The 13,738-nt window shown below is 49.8% G+C and overlaps 1 protein-coding gene across 2 annotated transcripts; it reads right to left on the bottom strand.

The window, feature by feature from the left end:
- Window positions 1-1,561: 1,561 nt before the first annotated feature.
- On the bottom strand, window positions 1,562-13,089 carry aftpha (aftiphilin a). Of its 2 annotated transcripts, XM_082535608.1 has the most exons (10): window positions 12,538-13,089; window positions 9,278-10,873; window positions 6,268-6,434; window positions 6,009-6,138; window positions 5,770-5,826; window positions 5,063-5,185; window positions 4,699-4,759; window positions 3,780-3,863; window positions 3,145-3,268; window positions 1,562-2,677 (listed from the first exon to the last, which is right to left on the bottom strand). In XM_082535608.1, exons 2-10 carry the CDS (start codon window positions 10,835-10,837, stop codon window positions 2,536-2,538), a joined length of 2,448 nt encoding a protein of 815 aa, XP_082391734.1. In that variant the 5' UTR covers window positions 10,838-10,873; window positions 12,538-13,089; the 3' UTR covers window positions 1,562-2,535. The 2 variants fall into 2 exon arrangements, with proteins under 2 accessions (XP_082391734.1, XP_082391735.1); XM_082535609.1 differs by lacking the exon at window positions 3,780-3,863 and having other exon boundaries at window positions 12,538-13,088.
- Between the last annotated feature and the right edge of the window lie 649 nt (window positions 13,090-13,738).

The raw sequence follows: 13,738 nt of genomic DNA, 5'->3' as shown, positions 1-13,738 counted from the left end.
CGCAGATTGGAATCATGAGTAATGTAGTTCTGTGAAGATGGGCGTTTACACGTCGTCAAGACACACAAACAAGATGACGTGTTATACTTAAAACGTATACATATATTTTTAACGTGCGCTATTATATTTTATTGGCAGTTTTTGCCAGGTATACGTTGCTGTGTTGATGTGTGATACATTCGTTCTTTAGACGACCCAGCCCTGGTGATGAGTGGCGAGACAAGCATGAGGATTTTGGGTGTAGTTTCCGTCTGAGTGAAGAACTCTGTAAAGATGTACATTTCTTGTTAGTTATCAGTTCATTTAGATTATGTTTGTCTGTATCAGGATGACCAACTTAATGTTCCCAGGGGGCCACATTAGACGGGGCTGATGTGGAGAGACACAGTAAAAAGCTGAACTCAGTTCTGCTCAATATTCTTTTAATCTGTTAAAGTGCTGCTGGATAGTGACACTGACATTTTACAACTATGTAATTACCATTTCTCAAAACAAAATAAAATTCGCAAAATTTCAGAGACTTTTAACTTGAACTGAAGTGTTTCTGTTCTTTTTCTTGTTCAGTGAGAGAAATCCTGAAAAAGTGCATTAAAGTCAGCTTCACTGTCACTGAGAGACTGTGTGTTGTTAAACTCGATCACTGACAATGTTTGTTCACATGTGAAGGTAGAGCCAAACAGAACCCGAATCTTCTGAGCATGTGTGAAAGAGTTCCTCTTTGAGAGAAGAATAAAGATCCAGTGCTGATGCTGACTGGACGTGCTGACAGCACCTACCTCCCTGAGTGCATTGCTGGCAGCACCTCATAATCTCAAACTCTTTGGTCATCACGCACACACAGATGCATAACTGCTTTGTGTCACACGGGAACTGAGAGTCAAAGTAAAACGTCATTAATGTCACTGATAATTTAAAATCAGTGTCCTCATATGTAGAGCAGAGACTGGCATGTTCAGTAGGCCTGCCGAGTTCTTTCTTCATTATTATCAGGAAGTCCTAAAAACTCCCTGAAAGCCTTCAGCTGATCCAAAATGCTGCAGCAAGAGTCCTGACAGGGACTAGAAAGAGAGAGCAGATTTCTCCTGTTTTGGCTTCCTGTTAAATCCAGAATTCAAAATCCTGCTCCTCACATACAAGGTCTTAAATAATCAGGCCCCATCTTATCTTAATGACCTTGTAGTACCATATCACCCTATTAGAGCACTTCGCTCTCGCTCTGCAGGCCTACTTGTTGTTCCTAGAGTATTTAAAAGTAGAATGGGAGGCAGAGCCTTCAGTTTTCAGGCCCCTCTTCTGTGGAACCAGCTTCCAGTTTGGATTCAGGAGACAGACGGGATCATATAATTGTTGGTTTCTTCTCTGCATCATTTTCTTTACCTTACAGCATTGAGCACCTTGAGGAGACTGTTGTTGTGATTTGACATCTATAAATGAAACTGAATTGAGAAGTTGAATAAATCAGCTGCTTTTGTGCCTCTGGATCTGCCCCGAGCTGAACCCTTAAACAGCAACTTCACACCAAACAAACAGAGGAGGAGCACAAAGGAGGCGAGGCAGCAGCTTTTCTCTTAAATTAGTTTAATTTGTTGTGTACACTAAAAGTCAAATTTACACAGTGGTCTGAAAGAACCTGGGCATGCATGATAACCTCCCACAGGCTCTCCCACTGATTCCGTGTCCCATAGGAACTCCCCGTACATTTACAGTCCATAGTTTAACTGCACACAGTCTAAAGCCACAGTGAACTATGATTACATCCATTTCATCTTTACAATGTGCAAAATCCTCCAGGCTCGGCCGACAGTAGTATGAGCAACAGAAAACAGACCGATGGAAGCAGCCGTTGGTCCCTTCGTTCCCCTTCGATGCGAGCGGCCTTCAGCTCGCCGACGCTCGAAACCGATCGTCCCGTTTTTAAACAAAGTAACAACCGGAACGTCTGATGGCAGACGCGCCGGCGTGAAGAACAAAAACAGACGAGCGAGGGTGTACAGGATTATTTTAAAAAGCTTCACGGAAAAAAAACAAACAGATTAAAACTGAAGGACGAACGAAGACGAGGGGACGAAACACTCGGCGGGATTCTGCAGGCAGTGTGGTTTCAAGTCCATAAATAGATTCAGATTTTATATATACGTATATAAATGTATGAATTCACAGAAACTTCCACTTCAGTTTGATTCAGCTTCCTTCAAGCTCCGCCCCCACACGTGTAAAATCAGCAGGAATCAAGGAGCCCATTTAAAAACAAAAAAAAACAAAAACATTGAATCCCTGATTATTTACACACACGACAACAACACACACACACACCCGACACGGCCTGAACGCACAAATCCCACTTCCTGTCAGCTTTACCACGTGCTGCCCCTCCTCCACGCCGTGCCCCACCAAATAATGAGAAAAGCTTCACTTTATCCAGAGAAATAACTGAAAATCAACAAAAAGCTAACTTAATTAAAAAAAACAAGAGCTTGATAAAATGGGCGGGGCCAGCAGAGTGAGCAGGTGATGTCTGGAGGCGTGGCCGGGGCTTCAGTCTGGCGTGGCGTGTGACCCGAGCGGCGTCAGCGTGGCGGGAAACATCAGCACCTTGGCCTGCATGAAGGACAGGTCGGGCAGCGCCGCAATCACTTTGGCCGCCTCCTCGCTCAGATTCTCATCTTTCCTCGGCTTCCTGCCAAACAGGAAGTGACCAGTTTTTTAAACGCATGAACATAACATTTGTAGTTGATGACATCATCAGTGTGCCACTGACACAAACTGTTACAAACTGCACCCAGATCAGCTGAGTGTGAATGACCTGCATGTCTGACACACAGCAGCGTGCGCACACACACACACACACACACGCACGTGCACACACACACACACACACACGCGTGCGCGCACACGCACGCACACACAGGCCTGAGCTGTCAGGTGGACGTCTGCTGAATGTGGATCCACACCGGAGCGCTCACAGATTCACGCCAAAATTCACCACAGTACTTTAAATTGTTATTCCACTTATATTTAGCCATAGCCAATCATAGTTGAGCGTCAGCTGTGAGGTCATTCCTCAGGAGTTCCACCTGCAGCCGATCCTGATTTCATGCTTTCACAGGAAATTGGGGACAAACCAGAAGCGCTTTGACCTCTGACCTGGTGGAGGTGCTGGTCTTCTCCACGGTGGACATCAGGCGGGCGAAGGCGTCGGCCATGCGGCTCCCGGAGCTGCCCGAGTCCAGCTTGGCGGTGGTCAGTTCGAATAGCTCGGGGTCGACGCCTGAAATGCAGAAGAAAGATCAGGGAGGCGGAGCTTAAACTTCACCAACAATCCAACAGTGAGAAACTCGGAGGAGGCGAGCCGGGAGCTTCCTCCTCGGAGGTTCGCACCTGCACAAAAACGGTTGTGCTTGGCGTGATTAAAAGAGAAACTGAAGGACTGGAGCAGCTGTGAGGCGTGTCCGCCGCAGCGATCCGTTCTGAGATCAGCGTGTGCTTAAATGGTGAGCACCCGGCGGACCCGCCTCGCTTTCTGCTGCCTGCGGGACAGTCACATGACCTCATACCGACCTTCCTGTGCCGACCACCCCACACACCAGCATCAGTCAGGACATCATTCATGATTTTAAAAATCTGAGCTGGGAAGCAGTCACGTGACTAAAATGACATTAAAATTAGCACCAGGATCAAACCTCGGGATGGTCATGTGACCCGGTCAGGAAGCACGAGAGTGCGGTGAGTGAGAGGAGCAGATGGAGGTTAATTCAAAGGAGGAGGATGCTGGAGCTGACCTGGGATGGAGGGTGAGCTGCTGGAGCCTGAGTCCTCCACAGGACCAAAGAAGTCCAGGTTTAAGAGAGACGAGCCTCCGCTGGCTGCAGAGCCGGGCGAGCGAGGTTAACGCACACAGTCAGAGAGAGAGAGAGACACATGCAGCAGAGTCAGTGAGAGAAACCGGAGACGATCGTTTCCACATGCAGCAGATTTCTCACAGTCTGCACATGCTCAGTGCACCGCTTCACTGAAGCCCACGACGTTTGGACTGTAGCAGGTGGGAGGAGCATTTAGGACCGTGTTATCCAATCAGAGCACTTCGCTCTCACACTGCAGGCTTGTTGGTCCTAAAGTATTTAAAATTAGAATGGGAGGCGGAGCCTTCAGTTTTCCTCTGAAACCACAGCAGCTCCAGCCTGCTGAGTTACTGATGCTTCAGGGACTGCAAACCGCTCTGGAACCCTACGAGGTGACCTGAACACATACGTGCAGGTCAGGTGGCACACCGCCCCCGCAGAGCGATGACGCAGCACACACTGGTAGACCACACGTTATGAACACATGACACAGCAGCACGGCGCCGCAGTGAGCCTCTTATGGAGTTTTCAGACTTCAGCGAGCGTCACTGATGGCTGACGCAAGGAAGCGAATGAACTTTCAAAATAAGAGTGAGGGGACGGTTCACCAACAAAGACATGGCATCATTGGGCGCCCTCTGACATCTGTGACTGTGGGCCACAGCGACTCAGTCAGGAAACAGGAAGTGACTGATGGTTGTTTTATACACAGATCGCCTCCTGGTGTGTGATTGGCTGTGAAGTACAAACTGAAGCAGCTAACAGGAAACACTACAATAAATAGAGGAAGTGGAAGAAGAGAAGAGCTGTGAGCGGGAGGAGGAGGAGTCAGTGCGGCAGAGGCAGCGGGGTCACCTACCATCAAGCGGGTTGGTAAGGCCACTGCTGCTCCAGTCGAACTGGACGGGTGGGAGCGCCTCCTGCAGGAGGAGAGGCAGCAGGTCAGTCATGTACCAGGTGTGTGTGAGAATCATGTTTAAACACAAGGACACGCCCACACGTGGGAATGGTGTCAGGGTTAATTCCTCATGTTACATATGTCACAGCTGTTGTTCGCCCTCGTGACGGCGAGGACTTCACCTGTCATCGCTTGGAGGAAACGACGTCAAAAAGTCAAAAACAAAGATTCAAACTGTGGCAGTCAGCGTTTCTCACTATCAGCCAATCACATTGTATTTGAATCCTGCTCGGAGGTCACCTGTCGGCCCGCCTCCCCGTCTCACCTGGACCGAGTCTGTAGGACAGGAGCTTTTCTCAGGTACCAGCGGCGGCGCCTGTGCGATTGAGGCGATCATCTCTGCAGCAGAGACGGGCTTCACGGGCTCTTTGGTTGGCTCCAGCATCCCCTACACACACACACACACACACACACACACACACACACACACACACACACACACACCTCAAATGACAAACGCGTTTAAACAGCCTGCAGCGCTGCCTGGCGGCCTCCTCGTAGATGCATGGATGGTACAAATGTGAAAGTCTGTGATGTTTCATTTACTGCAGTCACGAGATTTTCAGAAAACTTGACCTCTGACTTTTAGGTCAAGGTATCAACTTCATCCTGCGTCACATCTGAAGTTCCCAAACGCACGTACCTGTCAGCGTTTCACAGCTAGAAATGAGAATAACTGATGTTCCTGCCGTAATGAAACTGTCTGTATCACCACTGTTCCTGTTCTCAAGTTCTCAAAACTTAAAGATCTTCATCTTGTCCTGAAATCAAGCAGGAAGCAGTTTTCTGTCCCCCTCCCTCCCCTGCTTACATCAGCTGATCAACAGCTGATCCTTCACAGTCACTGTGGAGCTGAGCGCTCATCTTTATTTACCTGCGGCTTTAATTTAGCTGTTAGTAACATCTTAAACGTGCTGCATGAGTAAACCTGACTTTATGTCGCTGTAAATAGAGTCTGTTGGATGCACTCACCAGGCCGGCGGCGTACATGGGCACGATGACCGGCTGCTTCTTCTGTCCTGTGAACAGCTGAAACATGGAAATCAGACCGATTAGGATTCAAACCTCGAGCGCAGCTGCCGCCTCAGCAGGAACGCCTTTAGTCATACCAACAAATGACCAGGAACCATCTTTTATCTACAGTCTATGTTGAAGAGTATCTGGGCGGGGCTAGGAGACGACGCATTCAGAGGGGAGCAGCGTGTACTCACGATGTTTCTGGTGTCGATGCCGAGGCAGCAGAGCAGTGCTTTGTTGCAGTGGGAGCCGCCCCACTGGTATCTGAGGCCGAACGCCTCGTGGATGTCCTGAAGCTGCGTCCACACACCACCGTACATGGACCTGTGGCAGCCAATCAGACGCAGCGGAGTCAAAAACAGGGTTCATGAGTGGGAGCAGCTCTTAATGGAGCGGGTACGGAAACACCTATGGATCACTCATAACCAGGAGGTTCGCTGAGGAGACCCTCACCTCTTGCATGACGATTTCTTCTCCTCCCCCTCCTCAGCTCCGGGGCGTCTGTCCTCAGGAGGCTCCAGGACAGCCTTCAGGGACACCACCTGGTCCTCCAGCAGTCGGGTGGCGCTCTGAGGGAAGCTCACCTGGAACAGCTTCTCCACACGGCTGAACAGCGATGCCTGCAGAGAGATGGCAGCGTCAGACTCAACTTCACAGTCTGGGCCTGACTACAGTTAAAGGGGCGCTTCACCCTCAGGTGAAGGTGATGGTGCAAAGAGTCCAAAGGGCAGAGCTGCTGGTTCATATCTGCTTTAACTTCGTGCTGTACGAGCCCACAGTGAGACTGGCCTTATTCACACTGTCATACCAGTTTGCAGGTTTTTAATGGTTTCGTTGTTATTATGTAACGGCTGCTGTGGATTTAAGTCCCTCAGAAATGGACAATAAACATCTGTCTGTGCTGATAAACTGACAGTCTGAATGACTTCCCTGCAGACACTTCTCGCTGCTTTCAGTAGGGATGGGTACCGGTATCATGGCACCGGTTCTGTCATAAACGGCAGTAACCAGACCGTTTAAGCACCGTGTCAAAAGTACCGGTTTGGCACCGGTATCGGATAAAACCTAAACGATACCCATCCCTAGCTTTCAGTCTGTGTTGTGTTTACTGACTTTACATGTTTCTAATATTAAACTTTGATCACTTTGATCACTTTGCTGCTGTTTAACTCACAGAGGGGTCGATAAACTCTGGGCCAACTTATCGAGCCGCTGTCACGTCGTGACTGGAATCCCCAGTCTTCCAGTTCCTTGGAATTCAATCAGCTGATTTGAGTTTGTGTGCCGGAGGAGGAAAATAGGGGCGGTCTGCGTGGACGTGGACACTACTTTGATTTTTATTGGACTAAAGGACGAGATAATGAAGAAACAACCGCATTATGCTGCTAACACAAGCACCTGCACAGACAGCATGCTAGTGCTAAGCTAGCCGAGAGCCCAGAGTGATGTTAAAGCTGAACTTCAACAGTCTACCTGTTCATGTTTCTACAGTAGAATCACCATGACGACCGTGCTGGTTTCCATCTTTGCTTTGTGTTCATACCTAAACACTAAGAGAACGATCACGCGTGTCATTAGCAACTACCAACCTGTATATTTTATTTATTGTTTACTCTATTTAATATGTAAAATACACACACACACGTAGAAAAACATATTTAGTACACACATCCAGTAATGCATACACTCTTATATTGTACATATATTTATTACCATCCTTATATTTTGCTTGTTTTATGTTATTGTATTTTTTGCACACCTCTGTCGCTTGTGAAGCTCGCACACAAGAATTTCACTCGCATGTGCTGTACCGTGTAGCTGCACACGTGATGTGACAATAAAGGTGATTTGATTTAGCGCAGAGCAGCGTGTTGGTGTGTGGGGCTGTGACCTCATGTTGTTAAACTGTGATGATGACATAGGGCTGCTCAATTAATCGAATTTTAATCTCGATTACGATCTGGGCTTTCAACGATCATTAAAAATGACTGAGCCGATTATCAGCCCCTCCCTCGTGCTTTACTCTCGCGCTGCTCCGTGTGGCAAATCGAGCGCACCGCTCTGCGTTTCGAACACGTGTCACAACAATTAAGAGGACCTGAGGGAAGCTCAAAAAGCTGAGCAGTTATTTGGAGAGGAGAGTGACTGCTGCTGGTTGAACAGAGGTAAAAAACTTCAGTGGTGTGGAAACATTATGGGTTCAGTCAGACGTGGATCAAGTAGACACAGTGTGTAAACTTTGCTACGGTGTCGTAGCTGCACCACAGAGCAACACTGCAAAGCTCACTAAACACAGATGTTTACATTTTTCATTTATTTCTTATACTGCAAACATTTGCACTGTTATCAGTATTTGCACTGTTTTATATTATTTTTTAAAGTCATTATTCAACACGTTGTTATTGTTAAATAAATATCGTCAAATAATCGAGATTATCATTTTTGCCATAATCGAGCCGCCCTATTATGACACAACGAGTTTCAGGACATTTTATGGAGAAATGCAGAAGTAATGAAGTAAAATACTGAGTTACTTTGAAGTACTCTGAGTAATTAATGACATTTCTTTGAGTAATGAGCCAACACTGAGGGAAATCCCTCCAACATGCACAAACATGTGACCCACAGCAGAAAGTCTTTGATACGCTGCCGAGTCTCAAACAGGAGCCAATGAGGAATCAATCAGTGATATTGATGATGGAATCAGAAACGCTAAATTCCTATCACTTCCTGTCCCTACAGGCGCATGATTCGAGATGTTGACCGACCTTCCCACCTGACCCAAACCTGCCATCCTTCATCATCATCAGTCTGAGTTCACCTGTGCACATCCACAGGAGCAGGTGAGTGAGCATGCTCAGAGTTTAGAAACAGCTCTACCTTCATCCGGAGGAACCTAATGACAGCGGTGCTAAAGCCTCACACGGATCCTCTTAAGGAGAACTTAACCCAAAAAGTTCCAGCTGCAAACTATTTTTTAAATTTGACAGATATTGCAGATCCTGGATGAAGACATCCTGGATACAGTGTACAAAGTACGTGGTGGCGGCGGTCTGCGGGCCCCTCCTACTGTGTTGTTCGCCTGCCAGCCACAGCAGAAAGTGCTGAAGCGACACGGAGCGCCGCGGGTCTGCAGCCTGTCTGAGCGCTTCATGCTCGGGTTTGTTTAACTCGGTGAACTCCGAGCCCAGAGTCGTGTGTGTGGACGACACATCTGCACAGCGGAAGTGTGTGAGTCAGCTGGGTGTGAGCAGAGGAAGTGGAACAGATTTAAAGCTTTCACATTAACTTCCTGTTTGGGTTGTGGACAGCACATCGTTATCATGACCTTTAAGACAGGAAACGTGTAATCCTGCTCTAACTGAATCAGTGTGATGTCACAGGTTTCTGGAGTATCTCTGCATTTTAAACATGGGAAACAGAATCACGTCCCAGTCCTCCCAGTGTGCCCAGTGTCCCTTACCGGCTGACTGTCAGTGCTGCTGGGTTCTTCGCCGACCGCAGGTGCTTTACTCTCATGCCACTCCTCCTCCTGCTTCTCCTCTTCCACTCCTCTGCTATCTGCAGGAAGTGAGACGCTCGTCTCAGCGCTGAACGCCGCCCATGAAGCCCCCTCTTCCTCCTCCTGCTGCTGCTCCCCGAAGGCGCTCCACCCGGCGTCGCTCTCGCCGCCACCGGCCGAGCTGAAATTCCCAAAACTGTTGCTCACAGGGAAGTCGGCAAACTTTCCTCCCTCCTCCCCCTCGTTTTCACCCGAGTTAAATTTGGGGGAGTTGAAGTCGCCAAAGTCGTCGTCTTCTTCTGCGTTGTCCTTGGCGGTCGCAGCTTCCTGCACCAGAGCAGAACTCTGTAATCCGACCGGATCGTGCTGAACCTCCAACTGATCGAAGTCTGCGAAGCCTTGAGCGCCGAAAGAGCCGGCGTCTCCGAAGTCCCCGAAGTCTTCGTCGCCGTCTTCGGCCATCTGGCTGTCGTCAGCGGGTGTGGCGGATTCCCCCTGGAGTGGGGGCGAGGGCACCGAGCCCGTGGTGCTCACGTCGCCGTACTCCTCCAGAGCGTCGGTGGACAGTGGACGGCCAAACGACGTCTCCGTTTCGGTCTCCGTCTCGTTCCCGGAGCTCTTCTCATCCGATTGCCTCGCCTCGCTGTCTCCGGTTGTGTCGGGCAGGAGCTGCTTTTCACCGCAGCCGTCTACAGAACCGTTGCTGTCAGCTACATCCGCCCTGTTCACGGCGAACAGTTTGTCAGTGCAAACGGCCTCTGAGGCGCCACAATCTGCCGCCAAGGCCACATCCCTTTGTCGAGAGTCAGCATCCATGTGAGCACGCCGGTCCGGCGTCTCAGCGGGGACGCAGAGAGACTCTGAGCAGAATGCGTCGTTTTCAGTTCTGTTTGTGTCCCTGACATCGTCCTCTGAAGTCAGTCCCTGCTCTACATTATGGCTGACGCCCGGTGGACAGTGCGAGCTCGCCGTCTGGTCGAGGCGTCCGTCAGCATCGGAAAAAGCAGCAAAGTCTGCAAAGTTGTCCTCCGGGCCTCCGGCACTGCCCGTGTCCTCGGGGGACGTTCCTTTTATGCGATCATGGACAGAATTCTGGGAGGAAGGACTTCCCTGAACATCAAACCCGTTTGTGAGCACCTCGCCGCCGTTACAATCCGCGGTGTCGCTCGCAGTCAAGTCCACACAGCTGGCGAGGACCTTTTTCATCTCAGTTCTTTCTGAGGCACTCGCCAGCACGACACCGTTCGCCTTTGAGAGCTCATCACTGCGGCTGCGGGCGCCATTCGTGGAGCCATGGCTGAAGCCCACCACCCCTCTGCTGTTGATCAGCTCCGGCGGCGAAGTGGCGGTCAGAGCCTGCGTCTGGTTAAAAGTGGTCGGAGTGTCAAACTCTGAGAAGCTGATGCTGTTCGGGATGCCAGAGAAGGTGCCAAAATCTCCGAACTCATCGTCCTCTTCCTCAGCGCCGTCCTCCATGGGTGGCGGAGAGGAGGAGTACATGCGGATCACGTCTGGCTCCATGACTCTGCGGTGATCGAAGAATCCTCCGGGCTATACCTGAAAGAGCGAGAGAACGTCGTGAGCAGCGAATCACAGGACAAACATTCAAAAATAAGTAAAAAAACAGTAGCGCGCTTCATCCACGCGGCGAGGAGCCGAGCACGCCTCTCAGCAACACCGATGATCTCCAACGAGAGGCTCGAGTCACAGCTCATCGAGTAATACGAGCCCCGAGAGTGCAGACGGCGTCAAAGCGACGGCGAAACACACCGTCACAAACACATCATCGACAGAAATGAGGAAATGAAACCCCGCCCTCCTGCTCTGATGTCACTGCTGCGGGATCACATCATCACTGCAGCGTGAACATGAAAGCGTGTTGTTTGAATGAACACGATAGAAGTCGACAGGCGTGGACACAAACGCCTCTCACAACACGGAGCATCAACCTGATGTTCAGCACCGAACTTTAAACAGGACTCTGACTCATCACTAATAATCTTATTTATTTATGTGATTAACAAAAATGATGATGTCAGAAACTATATGACTTTATTCTGCTGACATCACAGTTCTGATCACACACACAGCTTTCACAAATGTATAAGATAATAAAATGTTTGTCACTAAATAAAAACAAACACCATTTTTAAAGTAACCTGTCTCCTGTCTTACTTCTGATTTCAGCTGTGCGCTCTCTCTCTCGCCCTGTGACCCTGTGACCCCTGACACCTGGCGTGTGGGGGCCTGATGTCATTATTTCTTTTCATTAACTGTATTTGTGTGCTTGAATCACGTTTCCAAATCCTGATCTGAAGCGAGCACAGACCTCAGCTCTTTAAAATTTCACTGAGTTTGGACTGAAACAACCAGCCAGGTAAGGAAACACCTGAGTTTCTGATGAAGGTACCTTCCTGCAGCTCTGCAGGGGAAGTCCCTCTCGGGTTACCTGCTGGCCTGGACGGCCTGTGTTTGTGCTGTGACCGGCGGTGGGCGGAGCCTACCTGTGTTTGGTAGAGCTGAGCTGGACTTCAGGTATGCAGTCCTGAGAGACCAGTCAGGCGAGCGCGAGCCGTTTAACCCCTCAGACCCCACAAACGGTGACGTGTTAACGTCAGGGCAGGTAAACATGTTTAAGATGGGTTTACCTGCGCACTCAGCGGGGTCACCTTCAACAGGCGCTCAGCCTCCTGACAGTCGTTCTACACCTGACACTGTGAGCCCCCCCCAGCAGTCTCACCTGTCTGACGTCAGCGCTTAAAGTGCAGCTAACAAGCTAACGTAGCAGGCTCAGTAAACTCCCAGGTAGCTTAGCAGGCTAAACGACGGAGGGCTGAGAGTTTGTCCCGAGCAGAACCGACTTGTCTGAGCCCAGCCCGAGCCCGACAGGGAAGCTAGCAGGACAGCTCGGCGGCTAATAGCAGCCCGAGCTCGGCGGGACTAGCTCGGTCAGCTTGTGTGGAAAGCTGAAGCCAGCTTGATTACTATGCTGGTACTTTACCGGGCGGCTCTGCTGGCACACAGCGGCGGTACACAGATAAACACAGGCCGGGGACCCTTCAGGAACGAGTCGGTTTGACGTTAGCTGCTCCTGCTAACTGCGCAGCTAGCTTCACCAACGACAACAAGCCAAGAAGCAGCTGAGCTAGCATTAGCTTAGCTTAGCTCAGCGTTTCGTGTGACAACAACTGTCTCATCCCGAAGGAAAGAGCCGGGCTCACCGTCAGAGGCCGCCCGCTGGCGTCCATGGTTCGGTTCCACACGGGCTGTCGTCGGAGCGGGACGGCTGACTGTGAAGCCCGTGCTGAAGGTGGAGTCCGCCGGCTGCTGCTGCTGCCCTGCCTCACGATCACCCAGCATGCACCGCTGCGTTCTGCTGCTCCACAAACTTCCAGGTGGAACAGGTGGATGGATGTAACTGAGTACTCATACTCATGTACACCAGTTGGCCGCTTGTACTCGAGTATTCCTGAACCACGCCTCTCTCCCAGCACTTTTTAAAATCCAAACTTTATTTCTTTAAGTGGAAAGCGCTGTTACAAACTCCGCTGAGCAGACCTAAATATGAAAAATAATCGGACTGGGCACAAGTCCAAGCTGCCTCAGAGCAAGAGGAGGTCCACCTGGACAGGTGCACCTCTGTGGCAGAGCTGACGGAGAGAGACAGACAGATGGCCAGTTCACATTCACACCTTTAGTCAGTTTAGAGTCACCTGTTAACCCGACCCCACTGACTGTTTGGACTGTGGGCGAGAACCCACACAGGAAGCACCTGCAGAACAACAATATGTTGTGTGAATGCACCTTTCTAAAGTCCCTCCTCAGTGATTTAAAGCACACGTGTGTCTAATTATTCGAGACGGGAAAAGCGTCTCAACCATTAAATTCGAGCTGGTGTGGGCCCCGGGGTCTGGCATGAAATAAACCCGACACTTGGATAAAAGGAGGCTGAAGTGTTCGTATACTCAGCCCAGCTCCACACTGGCGTCTCCCACACTGCTCTTAACCTGCTTCTGCTCAGCTGTGCTGAGAATCGTAACAGCGATGGTTGGGACAGAACAGATTCGTCTGGATTTCAAATCTTCTCTGTTTTCAGTGATATAACTTTAGTAACAAGCACCTCATTCTTTTCTCTCTCTCTCTTTTGCCATGTTTTCCAGGTAACCTATATTTGACAACAGCTTGATAAAAAGAAATTCTGTTTTTGGTGTCACTCCAATATTTTTAGTGGCCACCCCTATGAAAACATTCTGGAGGCGCCCCTGGCCGTTCTGTCTGCTGACCAGCTCTGACGTTCAGGATTCGTGTTTGGACTGAACCTGCTCAGCAGAGCCACAGCTGACAGGTATCTGGGAGGTACCGTGTCTCTGCACACCTGAAAATAATGTGAGAAAACTCCAAAAAGCCCACTCTCTCAGTGTT

This window comes from Aulonocara stuartgranti, assembly GCF_965226115.1.
Source record: "Aulonocara stuartgranti genome assembly, chromosome: 6".
Classification (NCBI taxonomy): domain Eukaryota; kingdom Metazoa; phylum Chordata; class Actinopteri; order Cichliformes; family Cichlidae; genus Aulonocara; species Aulonocara stuartgranti.
Note: the sequence above shows the minus strand (reverse complement) of the source record. Positions and strands in the feature narration are given on the sequence as shown.

What these genes read in the sequence shown, in the direction of transcription:
- aftpha (XM_082535608.1), bottom strand. Translation starts at nt 10,837, where the DNA reads ATGGAGCCAGACGTGATCCGCATGTACTCCTCCTCTCCGCCACCCATG. An exon ending in GCAGCACTGACAGTCAGCCG is followed by an intron (nt 6,435 to 9,277) that starts GTAAGGGACACT and finishes ATCTCTCTGCAG; the next exon opens with GCATCGCTGTTCAGCCGTGT. An exon ending in AAGACCAGCACCTCCACCAG is followed by an intron (nt 2,678 to 3,144) that starts GTCAGAGGTCAA and finishes CCTGTTTGGCAG; the next exon opens with GAAGCCGAGGAAAGATGAGA.